The sequence below is a fragment of the Leptinotarsa decemlineata genome, unplaced genomic scaffold (assembly GCF_025532065.1).
Source record: "Leptinotarsa decemlineata unplaced genomic scaffold, Ldec_3_MD MMD2_tig00000133_RagTag_RagTag, whole genome shotgun sequence".
NCBI classification, from domain to species: Eukaryota; Metazoa; Arthropoda; class Insecta; order Coleoptera; family Chrysomelidae; genus Leptinotarsa; species Leptinotarsa decemlineata.
The window spans coordinates 4,127,704-4,149,976 of NW_027412542.1; the positions used below are offsets into that span (position 1 = coordinate 4,127,704).

The 22,273-nt window shown below is 31.6% G+C and overlaps 1 protein-coding gene across 1 annotated transcript in view; it reads left to right on the forward strand.

The window, feature by feature from the left end:
• Vps13D (Vacuolar protein sorting 13D) overlaps positions 1-19,941 on the forward strand; it is a 71,307-nt gene extending 51,366 nt beyond the window's left edge. Inside the window, exons 27-37 of the mRNA XM_074172600.1 lie at positions 13-410; positions 1,834-2,184; positions 4,392-4,777; positions 6,213-6,661; positions 7,924-8,067; positions 12,089-12,261; positions 14,336-14,555; positions 15,197-15,684; positions 17,270-17,389; positions 17,873-18,016; positions 19,487-19,941. Of these exons, the coding sequence (XP_074028701.1) occupies positions 13-410; positions 1,834-2,184; positions 4,392-4,777; positions 6,213-6,661; positions 7,924-8,067; positions 12,089-12,261; positions 14,336-14,555; positions 15,197-15,684; positions 17,270-17,389; positions 17,873-18,016; positions 19,487-19,739 (3,126 nt within the window). The 3' untranslated portion in view covers positions 19,740-19,941. The remainder of the gene's footprint in view (positions 1-12; positions 411-1,833; positions 2,185-4,391; positions 4,778-6,212; positions 6,662-7,923; positions 8,068-12,088; positions 12,262-14,335; positions 14,556-15,196; positions 15,685-17,269; positions 17,390-17,872; positions 18,017-19,486) is intronic.
• Positions 19,942-22,273: the final 2,332 nt, after the last annotated feature.

Genomic DNA, 22,273 nt, shown 5'->3' on the forward strand with positions numbered 1-22,273 from the left:
TTTATTTTCTAGTGGTGTGCCAATTTCCACGTTCAAAAGGGAACCCAGTATCGAAAATTACATGTGACGATGAGGGACGGCAGACCTGACACTGTTTTTATTGTCGGTTTGGAAGTGAGACCGGGTAGGGGTAAATATCGCTCTACCAGTATCATCACAATTTCTCCGAGATATCAGCTTTATAACAGAAGTCTTTATAAATTGTTGTTTGCTCAAATTTGTTCAGTTAAAATTTCGGAATCATCTCGTACTTCATACCTGAAAGCGCTACCTAATTCGCATATGCCGTTTCATTGGACAAACTTGGAAAAAGAGCAGTTGCTTTGTGTATCCATCGAAGATATTCCAAATTGCTGCTGGTCTGGTGGACTTAAAATAGATACGAATAATTCCATGCACGTTAACATTCGGTAAGTTTTGATACTTATTTATCAATGTATGGTGGTATATCATGAAAGTGATAACTTTGACATAATAGGGTGAATTTCTAAGAACTGCACCAATAAATATTGCCAAAGAAAAGAATTGGATAGAAAAATCCAATTCTATTCTTTATGTTTGACAAATCAAACATAAACATATATAGCAATAAATAAATAAGTGAAACATCTAATATATACAAATAAGATCTTAGTCAACGAATCACTTATTATGAAAATATGTATATGCAGACTTATGCATATACCTTTACATACATACCACAAAATGAAAAATAATATAATAAAATATATGTACATGTAAAAATCTACTTCGTGTATAAAATACATGTTTCGTCATCCTTCGTGATTTAATTCTGTGACAGCATATTAAGCATTAGCTACAAGATCAATTTTTAAGTTTTTTTTTTTAATTGTGTCACAGCCATATTTTTATTGAAACCGTTAGTAAATCAAATATGTTTATAGCCGAATTATTTCTCCTTGTTGATTCAAATCTCTGGATTGGTATCTGAACCAAGGTTTACATATTTAAATTGTCGGATGTCTGCTATGGTCCAAATTGCCCTTTTCTGAATTCTCTACACGTTATCCATGTATGTGGACATTCTCAAATGATAAGTCCGTACTTAATTTTGCTGTGGGAGATCGAGTAATATGCTCTAAGAGCTGCGTCTATATCAATGTCTCTTTCATTTTCTGTGGAATATAGGTTTTCCTAAAAGGAGAAATAGATATTTTGATGGCAGTTGCTATAGTACAGTGTATAAAAAATGACAATAAAATCACAGAGAAATTTTTCAATACTATAATTTGTTTTACTAATACGCAATTCCTTTTCCGAACTTATGAATACTTTTGCTACCTTCATTATATTGTGGTAACTTATTGGATAGCCTAAATCAATTGTAGTAAATGCGTTTCTAGTAAAAACTCGACAAGTGTTTTGGTGGTACCAATCTATGTTTGATTCGAGTTTCATATGAATGTTGAAATCTCTCTTTTTCAAAAAACTTTTTATATTTGTACACGAAACAAAATATAAATTAGGAACAACAGCGGTCCAAGAATACTTTCTTGTGGAACACCATTTGTGACCAATGTTGTCTTGCTAAAGATGTCATTATGAAGAATTATAGATAGGGAAAGTATGAAAAAATTAACTGTAAGACAAATATTGGTTGCAATTCAGCTAGAATAGTTCGAAAATCTTCCGATTATACTGAAATAGGTTTAAGCTTTGTCATTTAACCACTGCAGCTCTTTTCCCCTATTACAGTCTAAGTGATCAAACAAGTCAATCATTCTTCTACTGAACATTTTTCTTCCCCTCTTAACCTAATGCTACAGGTAGATGACATTGCGGTTTTACAGAATAACTTATAATTTGTTTCAGTGACGCCTATGGACATGTGTATTTTCTTCGTTTAGAGGTACTTCTTCAAGGAGCTACGTTTTTCATAGTATTCTCAGATGCTGACACAATGCCCCCTCCAATAAGGGTAGATAATTTTTCTGAAGTATCTATAATGTTTGGACAGAGTTGTTATATTGATTTTATGCACAGTACTGCAAGAGCACACACAAGTGTTCCATATGCTTGGGATGAACCGACGAAAGCCAACACCATAAGATTGATAGCTCCAGGTGGTGTATCTAATAACTATGATATGTCCACTTTGGGATCTGTTCCAGGCTTGACATACGAAAATTTCATTTATATTGCATTTGCTGGGACATTCAGAAAGTGAGTTATTTTGTTTTCTCATTCATTGTGATCATATTCTTATATTTATCGTGGTTCTCAAATAAACGATACTCAGGAAAATAATTTAAAATAGTTTTTTTCACTATTTTCAAAATAAAACAATATTTAAAAAATCTGACACGTGTATCTAACTACATGTGTGTCACTAAACACCTGATTGAGTCAACATTTCTCATAATTTCATTTGTCAACTGTCTTGTCCATCTGACGTGGTTTTTGTAGTTCCCTGCTGGTTAATAGATTCCTCATTTATTTCATAAATGTTATATCGCCAGGTAATTAGACTAACACATTATTTAATTTGGCAATCAAACAAGTAGCAGCTTCTATCAAGATGCTAGAAACAAAAAAGACATTAATTTTTTTGATATGTGTAATATTTATTTCAGGTAGATCTCATTTATGAAGTGTATCGGTTGTTATTTTGGACATCTTGCTAGTAGTGGATTTATAATTAGTAATAATATTTTTATCATAAAATAACAGTACAATACAATATCATATGAATGAATAAAAACTATAAAACTTATGTGTGGATGATTTCTAAGTAACAAGTTTCAAAGGTTTCTAAGTAATATGTAAAAAATTCCTATCCATGAATATTCATCAAATAAAATGGCAGGATTAGATGCACAAATACATAGATTGCATAGAATATTGAAACATTGAAAAATACACAAACGTAGTATGAAGATTTTGAATGTATTCATATATCAAGCATAATAATTGCCAAAAATTGAAATACTATTATTCGAGCATCATTCAATTTCAGATACTAGAATTCAAAATATTCAATAAGTAGTTGGTAGAAGTTGAAGAGCCAATTTTTCTATGTTTTTGGGAGATTAATTGAATTGACAGTTTTGATATAAATGGAAAATTTGTTATTCAGCTTTGGCGTAAAATAGGTTATACATCATTGCTTTTCCAGTAACGACAATGCCTTCGTTAGGCTCAGAATTTTTTACCAGAATTTTTATTCGAATTTGATAAATAAAATACGTAAGATATAAACATAAACATTTCACTTTTTATAATTTATAAAAGATATAAAGTACACCTAAAATACAAAATACAAGAAATTGATCAATTGTCCAATAATGACCAAAAGAAATATTTCTGAACTTTGTTGCTGAATTTGTCACTCTTCTTTCTTCTGGATGGTCAACCTTCTACCTTTACAGGATTTCATTGACCAAGATAAGAATGATTTAAACAACTTGAGTATTTCTACTTTAATGTTGTACATGTACATGTTATTATTATATAAAGGTATTATATTTACTTTTGATCTAACTTCCATAAATTGTCCAAGATTGTTGAACAAAACTTGTTACAAGTTTGGAAAATTAACGCTACAACAATTACTTTCGTTGCTTGTTAGTGAATATTTTGATAAAGATATATGATATATATGAGATATGATATATACAGATAAGTATTAAGAAAATATTAATGAAAAGTTCAAACCTTACCTTTCATATGAAATTTTTGTTAAAAAAACTTAGGTGAGATTGAACGTTCTCTACTTAATTCAACATAACGGTTATATTGGTATGAGAGGACACATTTCGATTAAAATTTTGGTAATCAGTTATATTTGTAGCTGAATTTGTACCTGTATTCGTACCTGCACTTGAACCTGGAACATTAACAATCTTGCTGCAGCAAGATTGTTAATACCTGACAAGGCATAAATACGCTAAAAGGGCCTAAAAGGGTAGTCATCGGAAAGCAAGCCATGATGGTTAAACCTCTGAAGAAGCTAGCCACTCGCGCCAGCGAAACGTCAGGAAGAAATTTCAAAAACCCACGGCTTTCACGGCTCCTTTATAGATCTCAAGCTACTTCAGAAATTATTGCTTTCCAAACAATCAAATTTTCAAAAGTGATCGTATTTATTGAGTCTGGAACAAATCACTGAAAATCATTGAAAAACATTCAGGTTCTTACATTCATTCAAGTTGACCACTACCAAATATAATTCATTTGCTAGAATCTTTACAAAAATTGATAATGATAAATGATATATTCTCTTTACAAAAAATAGCTGAATGAAAACTCTTTTTGCCAAAATAAATGTTGAAAGAAACCACGATCGTCATTTCAACTTGCACTGAAATTCATCACAGATTAAATAAAGTGAACAATAAAATATCAGCAATGTTTTTCTATGACTTCTCCAGGCCTAGAGGCATTCAAGATCCAAATGATGTTGAAAGTCAAGAACTAGTTCTCGATGTGGTCAAAAATACCAGAGTGGTTTTGTCACACAAAATACCTAGTGAGAGATCCCAGTTATGGAGAATGACATCTGAAGGTTACCTGCAGCACGAGGGTAGCAATCCACCTCTACACCCTGGTCAGACACAAAGCCGTAATACCATTTTAGTATTGGATATAGAAGGCACTGCTCCACAACCCAATACCTATTCCAAATTGATGTTGAGGCGTATCGATCCCAGGAGACGATCTACACAGAAATGGAGGTTTACGGAGGATGGGAAATTATGTTGTGATCATTACAATATGTGTGTACAAGCCTTAGATGGGTTTTATGGTTTGAGGCCAGGTGAGAATGCTAAATTTTCTAATTCTCAATCAGTTGCTTCATATTTAAGTTTATATTACTAGAATCGTTTACATAATATTCTGTATATCTTTCTTTGCTGTGTACCATTGTGAATATTCCCCAAAAAGGTAAAGATTCATAATAATATTTTACTGAGTAACTTGATTACAATATTATGCATTCTGGAACCATAAATTTATAAATCATGTATTATTGAAGCATCGGGAATAATGTAAAAGTAGCATAAATAGGCAGGTAATAGGATATGTTAAATTAATTCTTTGAACAAAAAAAGCTGTGCATGAGTCATCAACTTGTTCATTGGATATAAGTCCACAAACTGGAACAAACTATTGAAATCGAAACGATGTGACTACTGCTTCAAACAACCTAACTTTTTAATGAAGAATTGCTTTAAATTTTTGGAATTCACTAATATTGAAATACACTGTGATACAATGTGATACGATTTTTGGGTTTATTTCATTAAATTGAATTAATTATTCTGTAAAATCATATTTTATATTCCTTCCTAATTTTAGGTTAAAATTTATAATTACAATATAAAATTTATTTACTGTGAAATACAGAAGTGCTTACAGTTTTTATGTGAGCGAATTAGTTGAACTTTTTTTTATTCTTTTCTATATTGTTCTTTTCCCTGGTATATTTGTATTGTATATTTCTTGGGGAATAAATTGTCAGTATAAAAAAGGAAAACATTTTTTCCACACCAGAACACCATAACTTTGTGTGTAGAGAGAGACATCTTTTTTGTAAAAAAAGTGTTTTCAATAGATCAACTTGCCTATTTGTGATATATTCTGTAATTCTTTCTTGATGACACTCGTGATTCATATTACAGTTGCACATTGCAAATTTTCAAAGTTCATTATCTCGTGAAGTAAATATTTGAAAATTTTGAAACCCATGGAAATTTTTTCTGAGGAGCTGTTTTTCAATCTAGAGTGTTCCAAAAGAACATAATGATGATTATAAAAAATAGGTCGGTCGGTAGCCGGTCGGTTCGACGAGGGTGCTTTGTTCACTCACTCAAATCGACCGCCGTGTTGGTCGGTGGTTCAAACTCCAGACTGAACGATCAATTTTCACTTGCTATCATCCAACCCGCATTAGGAATCACACGTTAAAAGGTATGACCTCGTTAGTCCTTAGCTCACACAAGTTTTGACTTCTGAGGATTGTCGTACGTAGGGGTGCGACAGCTGGTTAATGGAAAAATAGATTTTAAACAGATTTTTTTTAGACAGGTCAGAAAGTTTTTATTTGTAAAGAATCATTAGAGCATTTGTAACAGAACTATCTGTAAAATGGAAATAGTTAAGCGATGGTAAAAAAGTGCATAAAATCAGCAAGTCAATACAAATATTCAAGTCTCAACAGATCATATTCATTACCAAATAAAATATTTCAGGAAATGCAGCTGTGCTAGGTTTACCCCAACTTATATGTCACAAATTGACTGAACAGGGTATTCCAATTGAACATGCAATAGAGAGGCAGCGTCTTCGACCTGGTTCTGGTTTTCTGTCAGTAAGTATCCAGATGGACGGACCAACTCAAGTCATAAGCATAAAGGATCTCAAAGAGAAAAAAATTTATGCTTCTCCAGATGACAGAGAATGGGGAACAATTTCGAAAGATCAAAGGCCGAAGCTGTCTGAGAATAAAAACGAAGAAGATGACTGCAGAGAGCTACAAATAGGAGTGAATTTGAAAGGATTAGGAATGAGTTTGATTTGCAGAAAACCAGCAGAGGAACTCGTTTATGCTCATTTCTCAACTATAATTGGAGAAACACTCATAACATCGCAAAGCAAACAGTTCTGCATTAGTATCAAGCACATACAAGTGGATAATCAGGTAATTGATAGTTTTTGGTATAAAAGGATTTTTTTTTTCCCAATTTTTCCCAATTATCTACCTTAAATTTTAGCTTTTTCTCAATCATACCGTCCCGGTAAAATATCCCCTATTGTGGAAAGTGACAAATAGTAATATCGAAGATAAAAGTAATTACCCAAATTTTGAAACATATGATAATTTTCTTTCAATATCATTTCAATTGGCAACTGTTATGTCACACCTTTTATTTATACTCTTCACTTCATTCCTTATTATTTCAAATTGATTATTCCAAAGAACTTGGTTTCTTTGATTTAAAAACTAATATAAATCTGTGATGCGACGTCATTTATATTATAATATTATCAATATCATTAGGATTGTTTTTCTGATCTCTTTAATCTTACCGTTTGGTCAAATTCACTTGAAAAAATTGCATTTTGGTTTAATTTAACGATATAACCATTGAGGTAGCTAGAACAGTTCATAACTGAACGAATCTCAGTATTATGATTTTCAAGGTTATTTTTCTATTTTCACCATTTTATCTTCATAACCAAATACGTCAAAGCTGCCAATTCTGTAGTAAAATATTAGCTAGGCTAATATTTTGAAAACAAATCTAGTAATATGTCCAAAACAAGCACTTTACTGAAATAATCTTCTCGACACGTGTTTCACCAACCAAGTTGTCATCTACAGGAGTTTTTTTTCTGAAAATATTGAGAAATCATTACACAGATCTGATATTTCAGTTTTGGCTTTATTTGATAAAAGTAAAGTTTTTAAATAACAATTGGCAATCAGTAATTGCTGAAATGGCTGACAAACTAGTTTTCTGAATGAACTCAGAGGGTAAAACTCGATCAGAACTTATTATCTTGTACCTCATTGAGAGAAAGTCATTCAGGTATTCCGCAGGGTAGTATTTTGAATCCACTGATGTTTTCAGTATTTGGTTTTGATTTTCCCATCTTTTGATGAACATGTGAAATATATAGTTGAAAATCGTCGGTAGAAATGATTTGTTTTGTGTACCTCAGTTTAATACTTCTATATTTATTTTGTAAATATCAATGTATTGATAACATATCTTTCGATTTCTCTGTGTCAAACTCATTTTCTGTGTTTGTTGGTCGTAGTCTGCAAATGGGTAAAGTTTGTTTATCATAACCGAAAAATTTCAGGACATTTCTGATGAGGTGATCTTGTTGTTCAAAACACAGATCCATGATAGCCTTTCAATAAAATTTTCACATTTTCTTCTTTATTTTTTTCAGCTAATTGATACTTCAGTTCCTGTTGTCATGTACATCACACCAGTGAGCTCAAAAACCAGTTTAGAAGCTTACGATCATTTACCCGCTCTTGACTTCAATACAGAGATACAAAAGAAGGTTGATAAAAATGCTGTTATATTCAAGGTAAACAAAGTATTTCCATTTATTCTCTCCAAAAAGATAACATACTTTTGTTGGGGTTGGGGATTCTTGCGAACCATCTATGTAAACATATTGTTTGCTATCGTACAAAAAATATTAAAACGAGGTTTATTTATTGACTTAAAAAAATCATAATTTGCAAACTGAAGTTATTCTAAATATATGCAACCTCAAAACAAAATATAGATACAACATGATAGAAATATTAATAATAAAATTTTTGGTGTAGAAATCTCCGATGGAATAAAATCTGTATCTCTATAACAAATATATTCAAAAATCCTCAGACAAGCCTGTTTTCATTTTTTCAATAATGTTTTTATATAAAATTTTTTAGCCTCCTTTCAACCTCCTTTCCTTGAACATTTTGTAATGAAAAGCTCATGCAAGGTAAAAGCATTTTGAAATTTGAAAATTTTAATTACAAAGTTTTAGTTAAAATTTATATTCCTTATGCTTTAGTTGAAAATACTCGGATAAAAATAACTTTATTCTGACACGCTAAAAGATTAACAATGCCATTGTTACTATTGCAACCTGGTTGAGGGTGAGTTATAAGATTTTCTTTTATTATTTATATACAGGTTGTAACTGAATGAGTGTAAAACATTTAAGGAGGTGATTCTTCATCGAAAAAAAGATAAGATCTTTCATATAAAGAAACTTCATTGGAGCATCCCTTGTTAAGATACAGCCCCTTAATGGGGGTACATAAAATTTGTATAACAATTTTTTTCATAAGCACTGAAAAAGTTACAATATTGAAATTAACCTGACGTTTTGTACTACCAAAAAGAAACTTAGCCAGTAATTTATTTGGTTTACCCCATGATTGTAAGGGTAGGAAAACGCAACCCCTAAAATCTATTTCCAATATAACTTTTTGTCTTATTATTTGTTTACCATTCAAAAATGTTATTTCCGATAGCCTGTTTCATTCTAAACAAAAAATGTCTTTTGGGTTTTTTGCCCAAAATAAACCAGTTCGCAGCAAAAAATTATTTCACGAACAACTACAGAGATACATCGTCATAAATGCGAACTGGATTTATTGTTATTCTGTAGTTAGTACCTGCATTTAACGATTAAAGGGTAATAAACAAACCTAATTAATCAATAACAAAACACACAACATGCAGATATATTCCTGGAGTCTCTCTGATTACCCTGGACACATCGATGATGCGGTTTCTTAAGTCCTCTGCATCGCAAACAGGAGTACGATAAACCAAATGCTGTAAATGGTCCCAAATAGAGAAATCGAGAGGATTAAAATCCGGGGATCGGTGGGCCAGTTCTGTGGTCCTCCTCGACCTATCCACTGATTTGCATATGTTTCAGTTAAATGCTGACGTGCTACTTGACTAAAATGGACAGGAGCCCCATCATGCATAAAAAACATATCCCTTCTGACGCCCAAAGGAACTTCATCCAGTAGTACTGGATGCACTTCTCTTAAAAATTGAACGTATGCCTCACCATTTAATCGAGGAGGCAGAAAATTATGCCCAATTAAATCATCCCCAATAACTCCGAGCCACACGTTAAGAGAAAAATGTTCTTGATGGTTAGTTTCGACAATAGCGTGAGGGTTTTCATCAGCCGAAATACCATCATATGATCAACATTTAGCTGGAAAGCAATCTTTCTAGTACTGGTAGTAGGTTGTTCTTCAATCAAATTAAGTACTGCTTCCTCTGAAACATATGCAAATCAGTGGATAGATCGAGGAGCACCACAGAACTGGCCCGCTCGATCCTCGGATCTCAATCCTCTTGATTTCTCTATTTGGGGCCATTTACAGCATTTGGTTTATCGTACTCCTGTTCGCGATGTAGAGGACTTAAGAAACCGCATCATCGATGCGTGCAGGGTAATCAGAGAGACTCCAGGAATATTTGTGCGAATACGTGGCTCAATGCGCCGACGTCTAGACGCATGCGTAATGTCTGAAGGTAGACATATTGAACATTTACTATGATTTCTACATGTTGTGTGTTTTGTTATTAATAAATTAATTTTGTTTATTACCCTTTAATCGTTTAATGCAGGTATTAACTACAAAATAACAATAAATCCAGTTCGCATTTATGACGATGTATCTCTGTAGTTGTTCCTAAAATCATTTTTTGCTGCGAACTGGTTTATTTTGGGCAAAAAACCCAAGAGACATTTTTTGTTTGAAATGAAACAGGCTATCGGAAATAAATTTTAAATGGTAAACAAATAATAAGACAAAAAGTTACATTGGAAATAGATTTTAGGGGTTGAGTTTTCCACCCCTTACAACCATGGGGTAAACCAAATAAATTTCTGGCTAAGTGTCTTTTTGGTAGTACAAAACGTCAGGTTAATTTCAATATTGTAACTTTTTTAGTGCTTGTGAAAAAAATTGTTATACAAATTTGATGTAACCCCTTTAAGGGGCTGTATCTTAACAAGGGATGCTCCAATGAAATTTCTTTATATGAAAGATCCTATCTTTTTTTCAATGAGGAATCATCTCCTTAAATGTTTTACACTTATTTAGTTACACCCTGTATGTTCGATAGTATCTCCGGACGTCAAAATAACACGTGTTTAGCTATAGTATAGTGAATCACGTGTCGCAGTTTTGTAAACTTTCAACTATCGGTCAGTTCTATCATATTTTTCAATCAAAACTTTTGGCTTGTCTAGATGGAATTCCTTCGATTTTTAAAAAACTGTATATTCATTTTAGCAAAACCCTTAGAAACAATTTTCAATTTTTTTTAATCTTTGGCAACCTGTGCTGCATTCGGAAGGAAAGCTTCATAGTGCCAATCCATAAATCTGGAGCTATATTGAAATATATCGTCCAGTGAAATTCCCCACTTACTGTATTGTTTGATAACTGATGTTTGATACAAAAAACCTAATTGATGAACGTCAGCATAGCTTTTCATCTTGTAGATTCACACCTACTAGTTTATTGGCTAATCAATAACCTATGAATAACCTAACATAACCTATGAAACCAGTATTGATTCTATTTATATTCTCTAAAGCTTTCTATAAGATCATGATCTTCTCATGGCTTAACTTGTTGAAATGATTAAGAAGTTGTTTAGTAAATAGAATTCAGTTTGTGAAATATTCCGGTTTTGTTAATATGATAGAACTGACTGATACCTGATGAGAATCAATTATAATGTATTAAAAAAAGCAACGTGAGATTTCCACTCAACAGTTTACAAAACTGCCACATGTGTTTCGCTATACAATAGCATCCTCAGGCATCACAATACTGACTAAACAAATTCTGTCCCATGCTTTCATAGTAATTTGAATCCTAATGACAGTTAGAAATTCGTCATGTAGTAATAGTCATTAGGATTTGAATTACTTTGAAAGCCTGACTCAGAATGTGTTTAGTCAGTGACTCCTGAAGATGCTATTGTATAGCGAAACACGTGTCGCAATTTTGTAAACTGTCAAGGGGAAATCTCACATTAAAGTGTTTTTTGAATACATTGTGGTTTTATATTATCACAAAACTGTAAGATATGAAATTTATCAAGGATCACATCTAGGACAATATTCTTCATTCTATTTGTAAACGATGTGCCTGATGTTAGACATCAACGCCATCATTTTATGTTAGCAGACGATCTCAAACTTCATAGTAGGGTAGTTGATGACTGCAGAACTGTTAGCTTGACTGGAGCAATTTATCTCATTGGTCTGACTTGAATATACTCCAATTGAGTATAAATGAATATGATCAAATAATATTCCCAAGAATTGTGAACTCTATCTTATAAAATAAAAAAAATTTGTCTGAAATTGACTAATAGCATTGTTTGATATTAAGGTAACCTTTGATGATCATATTGATCACATTGTGATCAATATGATCACAATGTGATCAATATCACATTTTCAAAAAAGTCACTATTAGGATTTGTAAAATGATCAACTGATGAGTTTTCTTTAAATAATTTTAGAATATTATATTGTATATCATGATTTTTTTTTTCAGCATTTTATATTACGCCTGAAAAAAATTACAATTGTTATAGAAGAACGTCTTCTTCTGAAGCTTTGTCAGTTTATTGGAGTTCATTCACAGGTAGAGGAAGTTGTTGATAAGAAAGAAAATGATTATAACACTCAAAGGCTTCTTTCTGAAGTATCAGCTGTCCATGCCAAAAGGTATTTATATAAAAAATAATTCCTGTAGCCTAAGATAAGCTTTCAATTCACAAATATTTGATATTACTATCAAAAGATTTCAGCAACAATTTTCAACACAAACTTTCTAATTACTATCAATATATGAGTAATACAAAGTTTATTTTCTGACATGATTAAACCTTTGTTTTAGTGACATCATTTGTCTTAATTGTTTGATCAATTCAAAACTTAATACTTAATACTGAACCACATTTAAGGTACCTGTAAATTATAAATGATAAAGTGATAAACAATGTATTTTGAGACTTTCAGAATTAAGAAACACATTCTATTCAAAAGTAAGTCTTATTGTTTTGATTTAATTAATTACATTATATTTATTAGTTACCTGTCTGCAAAAAGAAAAGGATTGTTTCAATAACTTCACTTCATTCAAATCAGTTTATTTTCCGTATGTACCTTAAGAATATAAAGAGATGATTATATTTTTTTAGTGAAATTCTCATTTGAAAATAGTTTCATGTCAACCGCAACAGCAGTTTCCTTCTCAATATATCAAACTTTGAAAGTTTGAGACATTACACATATATGCCATAAGGAATAATTGCTGAATTTTTATAATGATACATAATGATACGAATATTACATTACGGTATGCCAAACCTTGACTGTATAATTACTGAGATATTAATTGTATCAGTTGACAATATCACAAATATTTCAACAAAAAAGCTCGTTTACAGATGATGCTTAGTAATCGACATGAGCATGATACCAATTTTTTTTATTGATCCATTAAAATGAGCTTATAAAAGCAATTGGATAAGTCAGTACATATCAAATACACATATAAAATACAAGTATACAACAGACACATTCATAAATAACAAGAGGTGTTAACACAATCAAGTAAGTGATCAAAGCAGCAATGATGAAAAATAATACGAAACATTTTTTACAAATTTAGGTAAGAGAAAAACTTATCGATTGTATAAGGGCTACTTTCAAAAATTAGTTGTTTTATTTTATGTTTGAATACTTGTTCCTTGGTTATAATTTTGAAATACTCCGGAAGTGCATTACATAATTGCGCCCCCAAAATCTCAAACGAGTTCACACGTAGAGATAAACGTGTTTTGGGTATGTGAAAATATGTTTTGATGCGGATATTATATTCATGAAAAGATTGGTTTTGTTTAAAAACTCCTTCATTTTTATGAATGTACAACAAAACTTCCAGAATGTAGAGTCCAGAGGCAAAATTAATTTTTTTAATAATGTTCTACACGATGATGTTCGTGATGCGTTTGCAATAGTTCTAATAATTCTTTTTAGCGTAACAAAAACATTGTGTGCAGACAGAGAATTTTCCCAAACAATAATCCCATAGTTAATTCTTGATTGTATCTGCCCGTGGTAATATAAAAGTAGACCAGATAATTATTTTCAGGTTTCTCAACAGATAACACCGCTTATTGAGAATTTCAATGAGATTATTGCACTGCTGAGGGAAATTGAGATTGCTGTCTAGAAAAAGTCCTGAAAATATTGTACTGTCAACTCTTTCTATATCAACACTGGATATTCCAATATTAAGGTCTACCATGGTTATATTTTGGGCAGTATGAAAAGCTACTGCTTTCGTTTTGGAGGCATTCAAAAATAATGAGTTTTCACTTAACAAATTTTGCAAGCTTTCGAGATCAGAATTTATATTTGTTTTGCAATTCAGGCAAATCTTTTAAGAAGAATCATCAGCATACAAACAAGTGAGTGACTTTTTCAAAACAAATGGAAACTGAATATTACTGGAGTTTTTTCTCAACACCAAACCGTTATTGTAACATTTCGACACGTGTTTCAATCACCAGGTGACCATCTTCAAGAGGAAAATCCAACAGTTTGATCTTTCTCTTGCAAAACCTACTGTGTAGGTAGATACGTTTGGAGAGATGAATATTTTGAGATTTCATTTCGAAATATAAATTTGTTTTATATGAATTTATTTATCTATTTTTTTCTCTTCTGTTTAATAGAAGAGTTAGTTTAACTTGATCAATAAATGACTCTAATGATAATGTCATATTTTCAGGTATTACTTCGGTGTAATAAAACTTATTCCAGATCAGATAAGATTGAGTGTCACAACTGCCAGCAAACTACCGGAAAATTTACAGAGGATCAAAAGGAAATTGGGCTTGACTTTGATAAAATTTGAAGATGCGGCAGTGGAACTGGAGGCATTTGAGAGACACCATCCATTTGAAACAAGCCAATTTCTTTTCAAATCTATTGTGAAACATTTCAAAGATGTAAGTTAAAATTTTCAGTAATACTAGTAGTATACATTTGAAATTTTTGAAAATGTTAGCAAATGCTCAGAATTTTGAAAAATTGTGTTCAAAGTTAGTGAGAGTTAGGTCCTTGAGTTTTGTTGTTATTGATTTAATTTTTGTTTCGAACTTAAATCTATTCTGTTGTTTCATTATGAAAAGAAAACTTTTAGGGAAATTAAGAAAATCAATATTCTAGATGAAATTTAAAATACAAATATCTCTCACAGTAGGAATTTGCGAAATGCGTATCTTGAAATAACTAATTTCCTGAGATCTATCATGACAGATATGGAATTGACTGCATTTGGTTGCCGATTCTGCTGGCTAGAGAAATATGATTGGTTCCTGTCAGAACATATATTTGTCGTGATATTAGCCAGGAAAGTGTTTGTTCTTAAACACATTCACATCCCACCAGTCATCTAGCAAGTTTACATTTCTTATAGAGAAACTGGCCTCAAACTTTCTAAAGAGGTTGAGTTTTTTAGCAATCTGTTTACCGGATTCTCCATATTATAATATTTATTGTTTTTTCATTTCCAAATTTTGAACGAATTTTTGTCATTTCACATAAATTGAGCATTATATTCATTTTAACCTGTTTTGTTCACTTATAGGAGCTTATGTGGCAAGCTGGAATCATACTGGGTTCGGTGGATTTCATTGGAAATCCTCTAGGTCTAGTGAACGATGTCTCTGAAGGCATATCAGGCTTTATATATGAAGGAAACGTTGGGGCTTTAGTAAAAAATGTAACTCACGGTATGTCAAATTCTGCCGCGAAAATAACTGAATCTCTCTCTGACGGATTGGGTAAAGTAACGATGGACGATTGTCACGAAGAAATGAGGCAAAGAATCAGGCAAGTCCAAACTGGAAAAAGTTCCGACCACATTTTGGCGGGATTCAAAGGATTAGGGTTCGGAATTTTGGGAGGAGCTACAGGAATATTCAAACAAGTTTATGAAGGAGCTTCTAATGATGGAATACAAGGAGTATTTTCAGGACTTGGCAAGGGATTAGTTGGAGCAGTCACCAAACCCGTTGTTGGTGTGCTGGATTTAGCTTCAGAAACTGCCAGAGCTGTAAGAGATTCAAGCAGAAGGTAAGGTATAATTTGAATTAATACTGAAAACTTGCGATTTATGAGAGATTTTTCATTATTTGAAATGGAAAGTTATAATTTAAAATTATATTATGCATTATTGAACATTACAAAGTTACCATAAACATAGTTTCAACTTATAATCTAGAAGTGTTTTTGTTTTATCAATTTCTCAAGTTGGAATCGTACTGTTAAGTTTCTAGGCTCCAGAATTTTTCTTGATTTATATCAATATTGAAATCACAAAATATATTTTAGTTTAACAGCAGCAAATATCCAACTTTTCTGATCCTATCATGTATGTCCTATTTTATGTAGTCCAAAAACACTCATAACAAATTTTGAATGTAATAGATGCTTCTGGTGTCGAAGAATATTTATAACTACGGATTTGCTTTTATGGTTATGATAACTCTTATTTCCTTAAAAAATTCAAAACTACGTCGGTTTTTTGTAAGGGACACAAATTTTGACCTAACAACTATTGCATCTTCAACCCTCTAAATGGAGGTGTCATTCCCCCAATTTTTATGGAAATGGAAATTACCTTTACGTGTTGAAAAAAAAGTGGAAACTATTTTCTTTCTGTTTCAGTGAGATCAGATTTTCAACACTTTTTTCTATAAATGCAATAGAAATACCAATACAGTGATTTTTATAATTTTTTTCTGTGCGTTTGTGCTCACTAATATAAAAAATTGCTCAAACGATTCTGGTAGCAGTTTTAATTATTATATTGTAGTTCACTCAATATCCATTTCATGTTTTAAACGAACATTAATGATAGACGAATCAGAAAAGTTACTTGTCATGAGTATAACACGTTCTCAATTTCCAAAAAGATCTATAGAACTTTTGATACAGTCAGCCTCAAAAATAGACTGACAGACATGAAGTAGAAAATGTTTAAATACTAAGAGTGATATTTTATTTTGAGCAGCAGCAGATTTTCAATGTTTTTATTGGATTATACTGTATATTATTCCTAATGAATATTTCATTTCTTTTAATCAGCGGTGAGATTATTTTGAACTCCTGAATTTTGTTTTTCATTAATCGAGCATTGAGGAATAATAATTTTATGTGAATCACTTTTGTAATTCATAAATTTGATTTTTCAAATTTATTTGTTGTATATTGAGTTTGTCAAAATAGTTATATGATTCTGTAGTCATCTTTTGATGTTGCCAACTTCCATTTTAGGTCACAATAATTTGTTCATTTCACAAATGAGCGTTCCTACAATTTTTACTGTTCATTTTTACTAGAGTTTTTCTTGTTTTTGACCTTACTTCTGTTTCAACTCAACCAAGTATTTCGGTCCAGTTATTTTCAGTACATTTAGTATTTTCAATGATTTTAACATTTAATTCATTTTTATACTTTATCGTTCTTTCAAAGATTTAAAATGAGTTTAGACAATGGAAGTCCAAACTTGCTACAATCACCTCATTTGATGTTTTGTCTTCATTTGATAAAAAACTGTCTTGAAAAAAAATCTGTAACTATATGACCTCGTAGAATTCTCAAGAATGAATAAATTTCTCTTTTCTATATTTTTTCAGTTTATTTTATTTATTTTCAGTAAATTAGTGCCTGAAAGGATAAGATTGCCAAGGTGTGCCAATGGACCTGGTAGACTCTTACCAAAGTATGACTTCAGACAAAGCCAAGGTCAGCAGTATCTTTATGCTCTGAACGGAAAGTGAGTATACTTATGGACTGATAATTTATTTAATTAGTACTCTTTTTTTGCTATCGTGAATGATGAGTATTCTATCAAGAATTTCGAATATTCATTCAGTGCATCTTTTTAATTTCTAATGCTTCAAAGAATAGACAATTTCCACCAAGAAAAGAAAACTAAAGAATTTTTCTTCAAATTCGTCGGGCGTCACAATATGTATAATTTATAATGGATTTTCATCAAGTATTGGTCAGTTCTATCATATTTTCGAGATAAATGATTTCGTTTTTTATATAGGAATGTTGTGATCTATATCAAGAAAAGTAAAAATTTCATATTGTTTTTTCTGGAAACACGGATGAAATCCTTAACAACTAACTATCATAATCTATTTGGTGAAAAAAATAATAAGATTTCATATGTGGAAAAATGTCTTGTTGTGAATATTTGGTTTTCCTTGTTTTAATATAGGAAATGAGTATATTAAATTTGTATTTTCAGAAATTTTGAAGAACACTTGGTAGCATTCCAAGGACTTGGAAGTGCATCTGAAGACATTTTTTGTGTGGTTTCGGACAAAATGATACGAATTGTGACTAACACCAGATCACCCGAGTTAACTCCAGTCATTGAATGTGCTTTAGGGTGAGTAAACATTTTTATTCTTAATATCGTGTGAAGCGTTTATTACAACAACAATAATAATTAGGAAAGACATCTGAAATCAATTCAGAATATCATAGACTTGAAATAAAATCAGTACATAGTATAAAACAAAGTCACTTCTCGCTGTCTGTCCATACGTGTACGGTTAGATCTTTAAAACTATACAACGGATTTTGATGAGTTTTTTTAATAGAGATATTCAAGAGGAAGGTTTATATGTATATAACATGCATAATATAGTAGAGAAATACTGATCATTTCATAGGTTTTAAATGTCGTAAATAAAACTATTCTTTTGCACTTACATTGGAAAGGTTGGCTGAACCCTGCAAAATAAGTATTGTACATCTCAAAAAGGTCTACAAAAAAGTCTGCGAATGTATACGTCTGTCTCTCAGGTATGACCCACAATAACAATTTTTTATCCTTTACTTTTTTACGAAGCGATTTTAAGCAATACAGCATTTATCATTATTTAATTAAGTACCTTAAATACATTGTGCATTCAATATAGATCAATATGGCCCTCTACAGCATGTAATTTACATGAATATTTCAGAAGATATTACAGATTTAAAATGCAGGGATATAGCGATTGCGGTGGTACCGACCGGCGGCGCGTTTCTATAAATAGCCAGTGCCTACCTATAAATAGCACCTTTGTGATTAGCAGCGATCAAACGCGTTTATATGTGTATTTAGTATCAGCATTGCCCCGGGCGGAGCCGGGGCTGGTCTCTATTAAACAATGAGATACACATGCTTCTGTAAAAAAGAACCTTCTTGGTTACAAAATGTGTTGATTGTATCTGATGGGTTCAGTTCAGTCATATACGTTATTTAGGCCGGCCGCAAGTTGAGACGCAGGTTCGTGAGGTGACGCAGTGTGAGTCACGTTGAATTTCTGCGAACCATATAAATGATAGGAACCCCGCAAGTTCCGACGCAGGGTGACGTGACGCAGTTTTCACGGTCCGTGACCCTGCGTTACGCAGTCACCCTTCCGCAGATTTCTTCAGTGAGTCACGGCGTGTCAAGTGAAATGGAGGAAAAATTAATAGAGGCAGTTAGAAATCGTCGCGTTTTGTACGACACTAGCCATGAGGACTATTTGCGAAAAAAATTAAAAAGTTCAATATGGGAGGAAGTGGCAATGGAAAGCGATATGAAGCTAGCAGAAATAATCGATTCAACCTCCTCATCATTTTCTGACTCAGATTCGGAGCTGATATCAATTGAAAGTTCATAAACCAAATCCATTTGAAAATCGAAAGGCAAGAGACACGTCACCTGAGAACTGTAGGCTCAAACTGCGTTTCAACTTGCGGGGGTCCACCCACCCGCAGTTTTTTCTCACCGTGACTCACCATGCGTCACCTCACGACCTGCGTCTCAACTTGCGGCCGACTTTATTGTCGACACATTCTTCATGATTCATATTTTTTACAGAGATTTGGAAATTTGTAATGTTATCTCAGAAAAAAATGGCAATGAAGTTCGTTACTACATAGAAATTGTAATGCATTATACTGGCGTTAGTGCTGTTCTATTGAATCCTGATCCCGTGAAGAAACCACGAGTGAGATGCCAGACTTTTGATATGGCACTTTCTGTTTCCCAACAGATCAACTATGCCAGAAGAATGTACATAGAACATCTTTATACACTAACTAGTGATAATATATCTACTATAGAAGACTGAGCAACGTTGATTTTTATATATTTTTTTTAATTTGTTAATAACATTTGAAATATTTATATAATTATGAATATGCTTGTATAATATAGATATAACTAATAAAATTTCAAGTTGTTATTGTACAGTTATGAAGATATTCTTTATTGTCTTATATAAATAACTGATTTCATTTATTGCTTTATGAAATATATATTTGAGTAAATAAGCATTTGCGTTTGAATTGTCAGCTTCTCTGCAGCATAAAACAGCTGCCTTAAAATGAATTATATTTTCAAATATTCATTGTTGAAATCCTGCCTGAAATATCCTGAGACCTTCTGTGATAACCCTAAGCTCTTAAAGTTGTTTATCAAACACAAAAACGTTGATGAAGAACATGTAAGAAAATTAATATTTTTAAATGAAATCTCAAAAAATTAATGTCTTTGGAGGATGGATCTGGTAGTTCTTAAATTGGCTTACTGAAAATACGACTTTTTAGTACAGATTTAATATATCAATTGTCCCCAAGTTTCCTAATCTGTTGTATGCAGAATTAATGCAGGTAAAAAATTACTCGCACAATTCTCAAAATACAGTTATTGAGAGTCAAAGTATTTTTGTGACAAAAAGTTTACTGAAGAAATTGTAGTTGAAATCAAGAGTTCTCAAATTATTTTCATTTTCAGAACAATATTATTATAGGAATATAATTTAACAGCAATGTTAAATACTCAAATAACTTTTCAATATGTCACGATTTTTGTGGTAAGTACAAAAATGCACGAGAAGAATTTTGGAAGCTTTTATTGTGATTCATTTTCAATTTAATTTAATAAGAGTGGAGGTATGTTGAATGAAAAATGAAAATAAATGAGGTTTTTTAATAGTACCTTAACTAGGCAATGCAAAATTTACAGCAGGGGTATTCACTTGAGACAACATTATTGCATAATTACAATGTTAACAACCCTAAATTGGCTTTCGGTATCCTAGAGACTTATACCAGACAGTAATATTTGTGCGTAAAATTGTTAATGATTCAACTGGAACATATCTTAAAAAATCTATTTGTTTTAATTATGATATTCACAAATATTACACTAGACATAATCTTGACATACATATAACTAATACCAAAATCAGTATGAACTCAGTATATGTCAAAGGTTTTGATACGTACAACAAATTGCCTCATTCAATTAAATCAGCTTCAACTTTAAAAAGGTTTAAAACTGATCTACTGCATTATATTTATAACAAATGTAACTGAAGGTATTAATAATAAGATGATAAGTCATGATTTTTGGAATATTTATCAATTATTTGTTAGTTATAATTTTGTTATTGTATATTAGGAATGTATCCTATTTACCGAATAAATGTTATATTATTATTATTATCTAATAGAATAGAGGGTTGGTACGTGTTGACTTACAAACGATACTATGCATCAAATAAAATCCTGCTTATATATCAAGAATTTTAAAAATGCACCTGCATTGCTTATCACAAAATGGTACAACCATTGGACACTTCCATTCTCAGTAGACAAAATTGCTAGATCTGTCTTTCCTGGCATATATGAATAAAAGTAAATATGTTTTAGTCGGTTTAAATTTATTGAAACTGAGTTAACCTTCAGCAACACAAACTGGCATGGTCTATATATTCAGGAACATATCTTGCCAGAGATAGCTAATCCATTTACATCAATACGTCATTTGTATCACCTAGTTTACTCTTTTGCCAACTATCTCTGTTTCTATTCTATTTTATGTAGTCATAAAATATTCATAACAAATCTTGAATATAATAGGTGCATTCTGGTGTCCAAGAATATTTATAACAACGAGTTGCTTTTATGGTTTTGATGATTCTTATTTCCTTAAAAAATTCAAAAATAGGTACATCAGGTTTTTTGTAAGGAGCGATGTTTTGACCTAACAAGTAATGCATTTTCAACCCTCTAAATCTAAATGGAGGTGTCATTTCCTCAATTTCTTATGGAAATGGGGATACCTTATTGAAAAACAAGTAACAACTATTTCAAGTTTTAATTTTTTTTGTCGTTTCAGTGGGATAAGATTTTCAACACTTTTTTTATTAATGCAAAAAATACCCTTCTAAAAATACCCCTATCAATTTAAAGCAATTTTATTTTAGACTAATTTTTTTCCTGTATCGAAAATTCATGATGTTTAGTTTTCTAGTAATTCTCAATAATGTGACAATCTTTGCCACTCATTCGCTAAGCCTAAATATGAGGATTTCTTCATGTTTCGAAGAACTTCAATGATAGATGAGTTAGAAAAGTTACTTGTCATGACTATAACACGTTCACAATTTCCAAAAAGTTTGAGTGAACTTTTCATACAAAGAGCCTTGAAATTAGACTCTAACGAATACTAAATGGAAAATGTTTAAATCCTGGAAAAAGTGATATTTCGTACCGATTGTATCAATGATGCTATTGGTGATACTTTTTTATATTTGCCTTTCATCTGGAGCAGTGGCCTAATAGAATTGAAATTAACTCATGCAATCATAGACAAAAC